This window comes from Patella vulgata, chromosome 3, assembly GCF_932274485.2.
Source record: "Patella vulgata chromosome 3, xgPatVulg1.2, whole genome shotgun sequence".
Taxonomy (NCBI): Eukaryota; Metazoa; Mollusca; class Gastropoda; family Patellidae; genus Patella; species Patella vulgata.
In genome coordinates this window covers 38,168,802-38,184,979 of record NC_065881.2, presented here as the reverse complement: position 1 = coordinate 38,184,979, position 16,178 = coordinate 38,168,802, and the positions used below count along the sequence as shown (strand labels likewise).

Below are 16,178 nucleotides of genomic sequence, written 5' to 3'. Positions count from 1 at the left end.
GCGTCATTTGTGGTAAAGGGGAGGATAGTGGGGAACTATCTCGTGTTCTTCGTACGCCGTCTGTCCATCATGACTGTAGACGTCAGTCCAGGCATTTTAACTCAATTTCGCAATATTCCGGGCAGTTGCTGTAATAGAAATGCCGACCACGGTTTATGATTTGTCTAGGCGTATATTATCCCCCCCCCCCCCAAAAAAAAGTCCCATGTCCGAAATCAGTGTCCAAATGGGTCAAATTGGCAAAAATCCAAAACCGCCGCCAGTTTTGATTGGAAAATGTCAATCTTTTCCAACTATCATAATATGATCGAGTTTGGTATCAAACTATATCCTTTCGGGATAGCTGAATCATTTCCATCCACATTTTGGGGATAATTTATACCGCGGAGTCAATATTGGGAAATAATTCCAGATGGCGGTCAGTTTTGGCGGGAAAATTTGAATTTTACAAAATGACCACATTTGGTGTCAAAATATACATTTTGAAGGCAGCTGATTCCATTTTCGACACATTTTCTCGTCTTGGAAATTAACTGTGGAATTCCTATTGGAGATTTGGAGATTAAGAGTAGTCGAGTCTGCTTCAGATTCAATTAATATGGCATTCATCAAGCATCAACGAAATTTCATTTAGACTCTTCAAATGATGAGACGGAATAAAACTTGGTGTGAAGTCATGACTAAGTTCGACAATGAGTCAGGGGCGTGCTAGGGCCTCTGAATGAGGGTAGACAGAGCAAATTTAGAGCACTTTAGGAGAAAAGGGGCGCGATGATAGAATCGATTTATCATCTGAAGAGCCCGGGAGAAGAACGATCTAAGTCACATATTTGTCTTTTCGCATAAAAGGCAAAACAGACTTTTGCACGAGAATGCTTGACGCGAACAGAACAACGAGTGGGTTTAATTACAACTTCAAAATGATGTTTAATACTAATCATAATTACCAGTACAACAACTGACTTCCACTTTTCAGCCAAATTAAGGTCAAATAAATACGATGGACTTGTATATGTCCGGGAGGCCATTTCAGAAGGGCCTTGGTTCGATGTGACTCCGATCGTTTTTACCTGAAATTGATTGTTTCACAGAAAGCTTATACAATTTACTACCAGATGGCGCCATTAACAGGGGTTCGTTGAAAAAGTGACTTAGATCGTTCTACCCCGGGGCTCTTCATCTATGTGAGGTGGCGATTCTGTGAGGGCTTGCAGTTAAAGATCCCGGACACCAGGTCCATCCAAGAATAGTGTTTTTTCTCGGCGCGATGATTGTTTTAGAGGTCTTTAAGTTGAGAGAGGCTGTGTGTAAGGCACTGAGAACAGCCTGTCAGTTCTTTAGGAGTTCTTCAGGAGTATTTCCCCCACAGTAAAAATCATCAGCAATTTTGGCGACAAATCCCGGTTGTATCAAGTCTCCCAGCACACGGCACATCTCTTCTAACGCTGTCTCTGAACCCGGCATACCTAGTATATACCCGGATACCCTTAAATAGGGTAGCGACACCACAAAACTTCATAGAATCAGCGTATAAGGGAATTTAGTAAAAGGCATTTGACAAATCTGTAGCAATTATGTAATCCCAGCTGGCAATTGACCGTAAAGTTGAATCGATATCTGGCATCAGGGATGGTTGTGGTTTAGCATACTTGCCAACTTCGCCAAACGCAGTCACCAGTCTGTATGTACCATTGGGCTTTTTGATCAAAAATGAAGGATTTAAGTATTCGACTACCAAATCCAGGTCCTCGGGTTTCCGGAAGACTCCAATGCTCTCAAGCTCATCGAATTTTGATTGTAGCTCATCTAGCTTATCTTTAGCATACTGGGGGATACGGCCTTTTCGTTGGGGTGGAAGGACGGGACCCATATTGACTTAAGCGGCGAAGTGACCAAATGCGCCGTTATAGCCCTTGGGTGTTGTGCTGAAAACAGTGTCGCATGGCTGTAGTAGGGTGCGAAACTGCTTGTGAACAGGAGGTGAAAGTATTTCACCCGGATCCAATATGCAAATTGATTTTACTGGTCAGCCAATCGAATTGCAGTATTTCTTAAAATTTCGATTGTATCTTAGTTTAAGTTTTCGTGAATAAGGGCCCAGATGAGGGCGGGCTGGGCCTGGTCAGTGTGTGTATATGTCACTGGATGAATTCGGTGACACCAGCGGGGTGTATACAGGTAGCACCTGAAAAAAGTGTCTGTTTCTGCGAACGATGATTGGTAAATCGGTAGAGTTAGGTATACGTAACTTTCCGCCCATCGGTCGTAAGACGGACGGAGCAGGCCATAATGCTTCTGTCTGGTGGGAAGATATATCAAGTCGGGGTTTTATGGCCACTGTGTCGATGTTGTTGAGTTCAGTTGGAACATGTACTTCTATGAATTTACCAGGCCAAATAGTGGTTGCCGTATTCGCTCGTAAAACAGAAGCTTGAGTTTGTCGTACCGACGGACTTGTCTTTGAAGAAGAGGAAGGTCGCACGGTAACATCGTTGACACACATGAAAGGGGTTCCTCCAAGTAGTTCGACACCCATACAAGCCACGACTAATGCGGTGAATGATAGGATATGATCGTCTCTTGTTAACTCAAAGCGAGTTTCTCCCACGACGTTTAACAATGTTCGTCCATCGGCCTGGGTAGCGTGTTGTGTAGTTTTAGTAACAGGAATGCCCAACTGGAGAGCAAGAGGATGACTAATCATATTCGTTTCAGAACCAGACTCGACGGTTATGCGGATGGCATAGTGGTCGTAGAATGCGAGATAGGGAGACTGGTCGACTTGGACTCTTCGTGATGAAACCGTCAAGGTTGGAGTATCAGCATTATTAGCATCTGAAATGATATTGGTGTTATCATCGTCAGAGTCTACGATAATCTGTCTGGATCGTGACATGAACTTTCTGTCGCTCTCGGGCAAATATGGACATAGACTGAGGTAGTGGTCAGTGGAACCCCTGTTTGATTGTAAGCATAGAGGGCAGATTGTAGGCGATCTTTTTGTAACACGTTGTGGCTTTAAGGTTTGCGGCCTGGAACTTGGCGGAGGGTTATGCAGTCTGGGGCCTGAGCGAAACGGTTGCCGGGAACCCATGCGCATGCAACGAACCTCTTCTGCAGTTTCCACTTCTTCTAAAAGGGATGACAAGGCCATTGATATTTCTGGCTTAAGTGGCGCGATAGTACATGTACTTAATTGGATTCCATACCGGGATGGATTAAACGAAGCCATAATACTGTTACCCGATTTTCTAAGGATGGAGACATTTCCTCCTCGGTAACTTGAGTTCCATAGTGTGTATGACCGCACCCTGCAGTTAATGGATTGTCATCAACGAAGGCAATCAGTCTCTGAAATAAGTCTTCTGGTTTTTCATCCATTTCGAGTTTCATATCACAGATATCAAGGAACTATTCTGAAATCCATAGTGAGCACGGATAGACTGCCAAACAGAGTTTATACTCACAGACTTGTGAATAATGGTGTTGCGGGTTATCACTGGGCAGAAATTTGCGATTTGACCCAATATGAGCTCAAAAAAACCCAACACTTTTTGTGCTGTAGTCTTCCCACGTTCGACAGTAAAGCCTCAATTTGGGTCATACCTGCTTTTCTTAGACCATACAACATCGGGAGCGGAAAACGGGGCGAAGTTGTCATCCAGGGATAAAATGTATGTAAGGCTTCGAACGATGTGATAGTTTCATCTTTGGTCAAAACACGCTGCTTTGGGGCGCGAGTTGAAGCCATTGTATTGATGGGGGTTCGTCTTGAAAATTATAAAGAAGATGACGCGCTTCTACGCGAGCCAACAGAAATCTATTTACAGTGCACTGCAACCTGCCTGTTGATATTTCTTGTTTGCCGAGTCCTGCAGTTCACGGAGACGTAAGGAATAAATCCACAATCAGCCACCACGACAGTTTAGTGGGGAGCACTACAGGAACAAACACAGACAGCGACAACTGTTGATAACTTTAACTGACATACCACCATTACAATACACATAACCCGGATGTCTCGTATCGCGAGAACTGATATTGAACGAAGGGACCTGTAACCTACAGGGACTTGTAACATATACAATTAACTATAATGGCGCAAGATCTTTGCGTTATAAGTATGCATTTCAAGTTTCAGCAAAATCAGTTCAAAATTAATTCAAAATTGTGACCTCTAGGAGGTCCACAACCTTGATATACCAGATATTTACACTATTTGCGTACAAGGGGCGGTCATTTTTTCCGACAGTTTTGGTCCTATTTTCACGAAATTCGAACTCAACCATCATTAGGGTGTAATGGTGGTGATATACTAAAACGTTTTTTTAAATCGGATAAAAATTGTGACCTCAAGAGGGACCACAAGCTAAAAGCGCGATTTTTCGTACAATCAGGGGTCATAATTCCGGAAGTTACGATCCGATATGCGAAAGGAACAAAGATCTTTGGGGTATAAACATGCATTCCAACTTTCATCAAAATCGGATCAACATTGTGACCTCTAGAGTGTCCACAAACAAATTGTGGACGGACGGACAGGGGCGACGACAATATACGTCCACATGAAAATGTGGGCGTATAAAAACTGAGTTATTTGAGAATTGGGGTTATGTGGCTGTAATGTCGAGCAAGAGATATTATCCTGGCTGCTGTGTTCTGGATCTTTTATAGTTGGTGGAGAAGGTGGAGCACCGGCCAATAACCTATTGCAGTAATCTTTTCTGGAAAGAATCGGCAAGGACAGCAGCATCAGTAGAATTAGCATTAAGATACTTCCTAATGCATCTGATGTTTCGTAGAATGAGATAGCACACTGTTGATGTAGGTTTCCATTTTGAGGTCGCCAACATGCACATGGGTTATACAGTAAAGATCACATATGGATTTAGGACCGAGAAGTAAAACTGATGACCAGTCTTTATTTGGGACAAATTTGCAGTGAGTCCGGCAGTGTTTGGGTGGGATTAGGTCTAATCAAACGAAACACTGTGAGGAGTATGCGTTACGATAGACACGCCTTGCTGCCACGATAAGTGATGTAATCAGCTTGTGAGGAGTTCAATTTTTCAAGAGAACTTTTTTATTTGTTGGGATATTTATTCGTACAATGGATTTTATTTAACCGGAGGTAATTTCAAACACATAGGCATGTTGTTAATAACCATAATTAAGTAGTTTGTTCATAATCGAAGTAAGTCGTTTAAAATTTACGACGGTTCGAATCATGACACTCAGGTTTACTCAGTATTTCTCATTTACCCTCTACTTTAGTACCATTGCTGTAACTATAGATAAGATCAACACAAGCATATTCCTGAAGCGATGGTTACAAGAATTATGAGTTCGTCACCATTACTTCTGGAATATGTTCATAAAGGGTTGGAATTTCAGTTGATGGGTATTTAACATCATTTCAGTCCCCGTCTTATTATCACAGACGCTGCAGAACAGTAGGGCGTTAAACCTCATTTCATTTCCCCAGCAAAGCACAAAGGGATCCTTCCATTCCAAGCTGAACCAAACTTTGATGAACCAAACAGCGAACAAAGCACAGAAATCCCCGACCCCACAAAATAAACCAGAAACAAACCAGATTATACCTTAATAAATAATTTAATCTCCTTGCTTGTTTATGTTTTGTAGTCTTGTTGACTACAGACAAGAAGAGCTTTTTTACACATCACATTAAGTCAATGGAAAGTGACTTGTCAAATGTAAACAACCATAAATGAACATTCAGCATAGCATAATTAATTAGTAGAAAATTTATATGTTTCCAACAATTAAATTCATCTAAAATAATGTTGTAAAATTAAAGCTAAGCTTCGTTACAGGTCAACACGCAGAAATAAGCAAACACCAGCACGACTTATACTAAGCAAACAACCTTTACATAAACCAATGATTTGTAGAAAATGCAATACATAAGATGTCATTACTTAAATAATGAGTGAAAAATGTCAGCAATTATCTCATCTCATGCACAGACTTAGTATTTGAAACAGTGTACATAATCCAGACTTACTACGTTGAAACAATGTACATAATTCAAACAAAAGCATAGGTTCATCTGCACTAATTTATCCTATGTTAATGCACCATAATATGTCTTACTATTTACAGGAAAGTGATAATGATAGATGAATGTTACAAAATGGACATGTTTAAATACATATTCACATAATATTGCACGTTTTAAAACTGATAATATACATATTATATAGTATTCTTCTACATGTATCTCTATAATGGCCGTGAACATTTGAAGATTTAAAAGTATTACAAAAAAAAAAATACAGAAAGAGATAGAAAGGCATATATACACATGTCTATAAAGGTAAACACTATCAAACTATTGTCAAAAACAGTAATAATAATGGTAGAAAAAAAAGAATAGAAATCCCCAAACACCATTCAGATAAATTACCAATAACTACCCCTTAACTTTATTGACACGTTATTTGCTCATTTCTGAATCTGAATGAATATTCGTAGATGCCAATTACTGGCTTTTACACTTTATTCAGTAAGGAAATTTGAAAATAATTTGGTCACTTGTTCGACTATCTTAAACTTATAATTATTTAGAGGTATATTTCTATTGACCAGGAAACATCAATTTGTAGACTCAATTTTCCAAATAAGCTAACAATATAGTAAACAAATGCCCTGTTAACGCCATCTCCGGTCCATTTTCTCCTTGCGCGTATAATACACAAAGGAGGCAATGATAAAGTTTTCAAAAAATGTTTCGCTTCAATTATCTTGAAAGATGTTTTTGGTGACATTGATTTTTTAATGACAGTTTGGGTATGTTTTCCAATGGATGGTTATAATATATTTAGGATCGCAATTGTCAGGTGCACTTTAAATCTTGAACCCTTTTCCACCTGCATATCAAATAACAAGAAATCAGTTTGAACCCACTGGTTTATACAAGTACAAACTAAATGACCCGACATTGAAATAAAGTGTCAATAATTGCTTTCGAAACATCGAAATGTAAGACCTTGGATTCATTTCAACTTCCTTCTATAAGATAAATATGTGGGGATACCACATGGGTTATATCACACCAGAAGTATTAACCCAAGGTTTGTAGGGTAGAGGTAGTTTTCTTTTTAAAAATTTCGTTCATTTCAAGAAAGATAGAATTCTTGCTGACGAATTTTGACATAGAAAATGGCACAATATTATTTATGGTTGGATGGGGATGTCTACAAGAATAGCCATTGCGTCCAATACCTTGCTTATAAAAACCAATATGAAGACACATATGAAAGTGAGACATGGTGAAAAAAAGAAGTATGAATTAACACAAAGAGCAGAAATCAATACTGATCAAAATAAAATGATATCTCCTATATCAGAATGACGAAAGCAATATGTAGTCCATGTATTTTTTCTTTTACTAATACAATTTAGTGAACCAATCAATTGACCATTTCCGAATTGAAACTGACAATTAAAAAATAGATAGGCGAAACTACACCATAAAATATTTTTTACATACAGTTCTAAAGTTTGTTTGATTTTTCTTTTATTAATTTTTACACTGCACAATTTAAACTGTGGTCACCATACATGGCATTTTCGAGTCATCCTCGGAATTAACATCGTTTTTACTGCTCAGATATGACCGCCTTCGTGCCAATAACATTTCAGTTTTGGTAGCGTGTTTAGCTGGGGTTGGCAAGGATGATTTTTTATTTTGATTATTGTCATTGTTTGTGTCATTATTCTGAATGTCAGATATTTTAGGCGTAGGTGGTGTATTAACAGGGGGGCTATAATTAAAAGGTGGAACTATTGCAGACGGACTAGTACGAGATTCCTGGTGTAAAGGTTTAGCAGATAATGTCTTTTCAGATTCTTTTTTGAGAGGGTTCTTACTTTTCTGGGAGCCAAATATTTTACTTAAGCCAGGCTTTTTGCCAAATAGAGTTGATTTAATACTTTGGGCCATCGATTTTGATTCTTTTTTGGCTTTGTCCTTATTTTTGCCCGACTTTGATTTTTCACCATGTTTTACCCAAATTTCACTATTTCCAGTGATATCAGTGCCCAGTGGACCACTCAAACTAGTATCATCTTTCACAGAGTCAGAAACACTACTAACTGAACCAGAAGATCTACAGGTTTCATCAGCATTAGGTAATTGTAAACTATGATTGGAGCTTCCCTTCTTTTTCTTCCATGTGCCACTGTTAACTAAATGACAGGCATTTAGGGAATCCATAGAATTGTGTTCACTTGAATTGTCAGTTAAATTGAATACACTATTAACTGTAGTATTAGCTGGATCAGATACTTCTTCAAGGCTGCTGGCATTAATTTGACCATCCAAATCTTCAGTTCCAGCTTCATCAGAAACAATGGTGATTTTATCATAAGTTGAACTTTTACAAATGCCATCAGGTGAAGGTTTGTCAGGGATTACAAGATTCTGACTGGAAGATTTCTGAGGTGGTGTCTTAGTTTTAACACCATTGCCATTTTGCAAACTGCTTGTTCTTTTGGGCGTTACCGGTTTTGTAGCTGACTTGTTATTAGCTGTGGGCAATCTTGAAGAAGACTCTTTAGTGGGAGAATTTTCTTGACCATTTTCTTCTTTCTTCCATAAACTTGCAATCTTACTTGGCACTTGCTTCTTCCCCACTGAACCTGTTGGTGGTTTCTTAGTGTCACTGGTTGGGGTTGTAACTGTTTTAGTAGGCGTTGAACTATCTGATTTTCTGGATGTTGAAGTAGATCCATTAGACAGCCTCCTACCATTTGGTGTACCTGGTCGAGAGTTAGTTTTAATGCTGGCGTTGCTGTCAGATTTCTTTAGTTCGCTCTTGCTACCATTAGCCATTTTCTTCAGATTTGTGTTTGATCCACATTTATTCAATGATGAGCCGCTATTAGTTTTTGTCAAACTAGTGCCGCTTGTGGTTTTGCGAAGATTGGTACCACTTCCTGATTTGTTTAAAGCAGTCTTAGAACCCAATGGACTCTTGTTTGATGCTGCAGAATTTATAGGTCTTGCAATATTTGATACCTTTTTGTTAGCTGGAGATGTATTAGTGTTGCTAAGTGTTCTCTTCATTGATGCTGGTGCATCTTTAGAACTTCTCTGCATATGTATTTGTTTGTATGGGGCCTCATAACCATTTTCTTTAGAGGTATCAACCATCATGTTGAAGCCATCAAGAGACTGAGCCCAGGAAGAATTTATTTCAGACGAGTTTCTAGAACCTGTTGATCCATAAGAATTACGTTTAAAAGAAGTATTTTCTGAGCTTCTTCGCTTATCCCGAAGTTTAACTTTGTCTGTCTGATCCTTGTTTTGATTTACATCGCCTTCTGATGTTATAGTGGGTGTATTTTTATGGGCAACAGTGTCTTTGGTAAATGTTGCTTGTTTGACAATGGGTCTTGGCCTTTCAGCTGTATTGATCTTCGGTTTTAAATTTAATTCTTTAGAAATGGCCGACTTTGACTGGTTAGCATTTGTGGAACGACCCGGGGATTTAGAGGTTATATTGGATGGTGGGGTTCTTGGCAAGGATGAAGAACGGGTGTATGTTGGTTTTGAAGGAGGTCGAGCAGTATTAGCCGCTGTCTGTGTTGGTTGACGAGGAGATGGACGTTTGAGAGCTGTTTGGTTATTGTTTTTCACTACAGCTGGGGTTTTATTAGGCGATACTTTAGCTATGACTTGTTTATTTCTGGGAGACAGAGCTGTTGGAGTGGAAGCTGATCTACTATACAGTGGCTTTCTCTTTCCTCTGATACCCTTTTCATTTTCCTTAGGTACTTCAATTGGCTTTTTGTCTCCTGGTTTCAAAACCCTTGGTCCTCTTTGTGATTTGTTTTCTTCCTTTGAATTATTAGAATTAGACTGTTCGCTGATCTTTTCTGAGTTAAGAGACCATGAATTAGAGATTTCAGAAGCTGTATCAGAGGTGTAATCATTGGAAACTAGAGACAATGTTTCATTTTCAATGAAAAGATCTTCATCTTGTGTGCTTCCTGTCATATTGTGGTTAGTGGCTAATTCAGACACAACAAGGCTGGCATTGGCTTCTAACAAGCGCTCATCCTCTGGAGTTATTTCTTCTTCAAATGAACATTCCCCAGAAACAAGACAACTATCATCATTGTAATTTGCATTGTATTCTAAAGTCTTATTCATTGCAGCTATAGTTTTATCTGATTCACTGTCATGGGCTGAATAATCGTCTTCCAATTCATCAGCATCAAGGATATCATCATCAGTATCAGGAGCCATGTCTTTAGGGAAAGATGTTTTCATTATGTCATCATAGCTGGTAGTTTCATTCTGACTCGCACTCTTTGTTACATCAAGAAAAACTGTCTCTTCACTAACTGATTTTTCGCTGTCTACTTTCTCATTGCTACTTGTAGAGTCTGTCATAGAAGCTGATCCTCTGTTGTTGATCTGCCGATTTTGTTCCGCCTCCTCAAGCAATTTATTGTCTTTAACATAGAGCGGATTCTTCTTAACCGTTTCCGGAGTCCCAAGAAATGGCCGCCGGATATTATTCCTTGACTGATCACTGTTTGGGCTATGAGATGAAGCTACACTTCCGCTAAAACTATTTCCATCCTGAGATTGAGATCTTTTCCATCCAAATCTGTTGCTGGAAGGGCTAGGAGGTGATGCCTCATCACATGACTTAGCAGGTTCACGACGCCAGCCTTGATATGCATTATGTTTGGGTGTGGCACGTTCAATGGCTGAGGTATCTGAGCAACTGTATGACAGGGTCCTTGTGGATGGTCTTTCTTGTTGACTTTTTGGCAGGTCAACTCCTCCTCTTGTTGCAATTTTGGATTTGTTAGGTGTTAGAATATGTCTCTTTGGTTGTTCTTTACCTCTGCTTTTGGGCATGGCAGAACTTATGCATTCATCCAACAGAGCTTGCTCAGATGGAGTTGGGTCATAATTGTTAGATGATTCTATACTCAATGAACTAAGAGAACTATTTCTGGAGAAAATAGCTGGTGTGTCTTCTAGTTCAAAAGGTACCTGTCCCTCTTTAATAACTTGAACATTTACAGTGTGATCTATAGAAGTGAGGGAACTTAGAGAAGAGCTAATAGAAAAACATGTTGGTGTATTTTCTACTTCAAACTTCTTAGCCTGATCAATATTTGATTCTTTTTCTGTCTTGTTATTTCTAAGCGGAAGTTGATTGTTTTGTTTTGGGCTGAAACTTTTTTTTGCCCCCAGCATGAATTTATCACCAGACAGCATGTCATCATCTGTTACGCTAAGAGAACTAAGTGAATCATTGCAGGAAAATGTTTCTGGTGTGTCTTCTACATGATATACCCTTGGAGAATCAGCAGGATCTGTTGCCAAGAAAACAGAGTCATTGGCAGCTCCTGATACAACAGCAGTAGAATGAACACCTGAATGACCAGCCGAGTTTCTCCAATCATCTGAAGATTCCATTGTCAGATCACTTAATGAAGTAGCTGTAGAAAAATTTATGGGGGTGCCTTCTTCAGCATAAGTTTTCATAATGTCACCACCATCAGTATGATATGAAGAATTAATGTGGCTGGATGTGCGAAGTGGTTGAAATGCATTTGTCTTGCTTTTGTTAGCATTTACACTCTTTGCAGCAAGACTTTTATTTTGTTGAGCTTCAAGATTGAGACGTCTTGCTACTTTACTTTTTGGCATTGCAGCTTGTATAACTTCTGTTAGCAAAATATCTTCACTTTCTTCACACAAAGAACTGTTGTCAGATTTCGATTCATCATGAGGGTTTGGAGGAGCTTCAGGTTTGGCATCACCATCAGATGCAATTCCAATATTACTCAGGTCTGTTAATGAGTTAGCAGAAGAGAAATTTAATGGTGTTCCCTCAGTAGCATATGATTTGGCAGTATCGTTACCAATATCATAATTGGCTAGATAGGTATTGCGCAAAACAGATTCTGATATTGGATTCTGAGCAGATTTGTTATGTTCTTCTTGAAGTTTATTCTTACTGTTTGTTTTGTCAGTTTTCAGAGAGTTGTTTGTAAAATTTACACTTTTAGTAGGTAGCTTGGTCTTGTTTGTGCCTAAATTATCAATTTTGGAAAGTCCATTTTTCTTCTTCAGGGCATTATCTGAAGAACTTTTCCTCATCTTTCTACTAGAATTATTTGGTAGTGGCATTGCCAGATTTATACACTGCGCTAAAATGTCTTCTTCACCTTCTGACACTTCCGACATAGAAGAATCTTTGTCATCAGCAGGTGCATTGTTGTGCTCCATATCCTCTTCATCATCATCTCTTTCAGTATCCTCCATATTACTTATTTCTTCAGCAAATGATCGGATTTCTTGTCTAGTTATGATATTTGCATTTTCACCCTCATCTATTGTCAAGGCGCTTAATATACTATTGGTGTCTGAAAAGGCTGGAGGAGGACCTTCTTCAGCATACACTGTAGGTGATTCAACTTTGGTAGAAGTAGAAGAATCAGATTTGAGATGAGAGATTAAGTTTTTTAGAGGTTTAATAAGCTGAGCTTGGGATACTGCTACATCTGTGAATTCTTTTGTAGTATCGTCTTCCGAGTCATCTTCATCCAAGTTCAATTTTGGTCCTGGAGATCTAATACGTTTGGGACTTGGTGGCATGGTTTCACTTGGAGAATCTGGCAGTTCACTTGGAGATACTACCTCACTTGCACGTCGACTGTATTCACTGACAACAGAACTGTGAACTGACTGGGCATCAAAACTACTCAAAGAACCCAATGAACTACATCTTGAAAACATTAGAGGTGTTTCTTCCACATGATGATTGTCATCAAAAGTGACTGTTTTGTGTTCTTTTTCTGAATTAAAACTACCATTAGCCTTGAGTACACCAGATCGACCTTCAGAACTCATTTCTCTATTATCTGGAGATTTAATACTTGATTTCTCTATGACTGATCCTGTCATAGCATCTGATTTCTCATTTTCCTCAATACTTTGCAGAACATTGGCTCTATTGTCAGGATGATCTCTAGCCTCACTACTGTGTAAACTACTGAGAGAGCTGACTCGAGAAAAGCAAACAGGTGTTCCTTCCTCATTATAAGTTTTAGTCTGATCCATGGCACCATTATTATCTCTTGGAGCAAAATCATGGTCTTCTGGTTCTTGAATAGCAAAGTTTCTAGGTTGATCATCATGGAAGTTGTTTGCTTCATGTAATTCTTTTTCTTCACTATATTTGTTGCCATAGTCTTGCATTTCATCCTCAGGGGCTTCTCTGTAATCTGTAGCATTGTCTCCATTTTCAGCCTTAACTGCACCAACTAAATCCGTTAAAGAGGTCGCTGTTGACAAATATGGAGTACCCTCCGTACAAAATGTTGTCATTTGATCTCCATGGATGGTTGTCATATCCTGTTCCATTTGATCATTCAAATACCGAGCCTCTTCCAGTTTACAATCAGCACAATGTGGATCCGATTCTTGGTATCTTACACTGTAGTTAATTGGTTGTTCTTGATATTCATCATCAGTTTGTTCAGCGTAACGTAGACTAAAGTTAGTGGGTTGATCAACACTGTCTAGATCTGTTTCAGCGTAACTGCCAAAATTTGTTGGCTGTGGTGCTGGATGCCTAGTTTGTTGATTAAATAATGATGGTACTTGACGACTAGAAGATGGATCCGGAAATCTATTGTGTACCATATAAACAGATGGTCTAACACCAGGTCCATTAGGAGGCATGAAATTGTTAACTTTAGCTGGATGACGGTTATTTAAAGGGAAGGTATGGCTCTCTTTGTTGGATTGTCCTGGATATTTTAAACTATAATTTATTGGTTCTTCTGAGACATCATTACTGGAGTTTGATTTGTGACTATTTGAACATATGATATTCCTCGGTGAATTTGGCCCAGCTTTTGCCTGTGTGTTCTGAAGCAGTAAGGCACGCATGTTTCTTGGTGGGTCTTTGATTTCATTGGCAGCAGGATTGAGACCAACATGCATGGCAACCTCCTGCATCGCTTGCACAATTCTGTTTTTAGGATGATGTGCATTGTCACAATTTCCATCTGAGCTAACTCTATGAAGACCATTTTCTCTCTTCCTCTCCAGACTTCCACCTTGCCGTTCATACAGTAGTCGGGAACTTTTTGCAAGCATGTTATGAACACGGGATCTATCGTGTGATATGTCGGAATGAGTGCTGCCGACACTGTCTTGACTTCCAGAGCGAGCAACCCTTTGTGGTGATCTTAATCTGTTATCTAGGACATTAACACCTTCGCTGCTGCCACGCCTACACAATACACCACGAATCAAAGGTCTTCTAGGTGAATCACTGTCTCCTGGTTTACTTGTATTACTAAGCACAAATCTACGATTGTCATTTTCTTTATTTTGTATGTTTGGACTTTCTCGTGGACTGTCTACATTGTCACAGGTTTCAGCAAGATTAGGATCTAGTTCAGCTTCTAATGCACGTTGTTTTCTAACATGTAATGACGGTCGACCAGATTGAGAATGTCTATCAAAATCAATGTTTTTCAAATTAGGTCTTGCTGACAGTAAATTTTTCAATGCAGCAGCACTTCCCATTGAAATCATTTTGTGCTTAGAATGAACAAGATTTCGTAACATGCTAACTGCTCCCATTTCCCATAAAGCTTGTTGATCTTCAGGACATCTAGCCGAAAGATTCCACAGCGTACCACAAGCGTTACTAACAATAGTCAAACTGGGAGATCTTAAATGTTTTAACAAGATTTGAAGGCATCCATGTTGTCTAAGAACTTTACGATAATCTTCACGAACAGCTATATGACTGGAAACATTACGCAGAATCCCACCACCATTTTCAATAATGGCTAATGTTTTTGAAGGACTTTTGTATGTTAAAATACTAACAAGAAACTCTAATGCATTGTCTACGGCACATATATCAGCCTTGTTTTCTGTACAATGGGCAGATAAATTCCACAGAGCACTTAAAATACTTTTGAAAGTTGGTTCCTTTTTCACCTTCATAGAGGCTACCGTTAATGTTTTTACTGCATTCACTTCACGTAATATTTTTTTACTGGCTAAATCTGCACGCCATGAGAGATTGCGTAAAACACTAGCAGCAACTTGACAAAGATCTTCATTCGATGAGTTTAGTTGATCAACTAGAGCAGCCATGGCACCTCTCATAGAACATAATAATGCCTTGTTTGTTCCATCTCCAAATGTAAGATTGGTAAGAGACATACAGGCATATCTCCTCATAGTTATATTAACTTGTTCTGTAGTATTACCATAAACATCATTATCAACTTGTAATAATTCAGCTATAGCTTGCAGACCACCTGCAAAGAAAAAGAAAACACTAATTACTATTTGGATAAATCGGTTAAGCGTCATTTAATAACTGACTGAGAATAACACATGACTAAATCATATGGAATACATGTTACTTGGAAGTTCATTTCTAGTGACTTTCGATGAGGGTTGTCTTGATCTTTATTTTCTTCATATTGCATAAATTCCTGCTCTACTCCCCCATTAAATTTTTATGCTTTATGATCTTTATGTAAGATTATTATTATTACTAAATTATTATTATTATGGTAATTTTTATAGCACATCTTTCACATAAGTGCCCGGATGTGCTTAACAATAAAAAAATAAATCAATAATAAAATTCAAAATTGTACAACACTTAAAAGAGGTCTGAACAGTAAAAAATCAGATCAATAAGCATTAAAAAGGAATGTTAAGAAGAGTTATAAAAGAAAATTTTAAAGAATTACAACATCGTAATTGATGGGGCAGCTTGTTCCAGTGTAGGTGTTTTAAATGAAAAGGCCTTTTCTTCGTAAGAAACTTGTTTAGCACTACATTCAATTAGTATGAAATTATCTGAACTGGATTGGAGCTGTCTTATAGGTTTATAAGATAGGTTGACAGGCAACGAAACATATGCCCAGAGCAGCTGAATCGTCCGGGCAGTCAACAAGAGTTGTCGCATACTTTTACTTTTTTCGGTAATGAAACATTTATAATACATTACACTAAAATCTGATAAAGAATACAACTCATTAAGTAATTGTCAGAAAATCATAACAATTTGTTTGGTTTTTATAAAGTTCAATATACTCTGTGTATCAATCTGAAGTCAATCGGATGATAACTTTAG

General features: G+C 38.6%; 1 protein-coding gene across 2 annotated transcripts in view; it reads right to left on the bottom strand.

The window, feature by feature from the left end:
• Window positions 1-5,597: 5,597 nt before the first annotated feature.
• LOC126814435 (adenomatous polyposis coli protein) overlaps window positions 5,598-16,178 on the bottom strand; it is a 93,229-nt gene continuing 82,648 nt past the window's right edge. For both annotated transcript variants that reach the window (XM_050539536.2, XM_050539538.2), the window contains one exon: window positions 5,598-15,348. In XM_050539536.2, coding sequence (XP_050395493.1) covers window positions 7,568-15,348 — 7,781 coding nt within the window. In that variant the 3' untranslated portion in view covers window positions 5,598-7,567. The remainder of the gene's footprint in view (window positions 15,349-16,178) is intronic.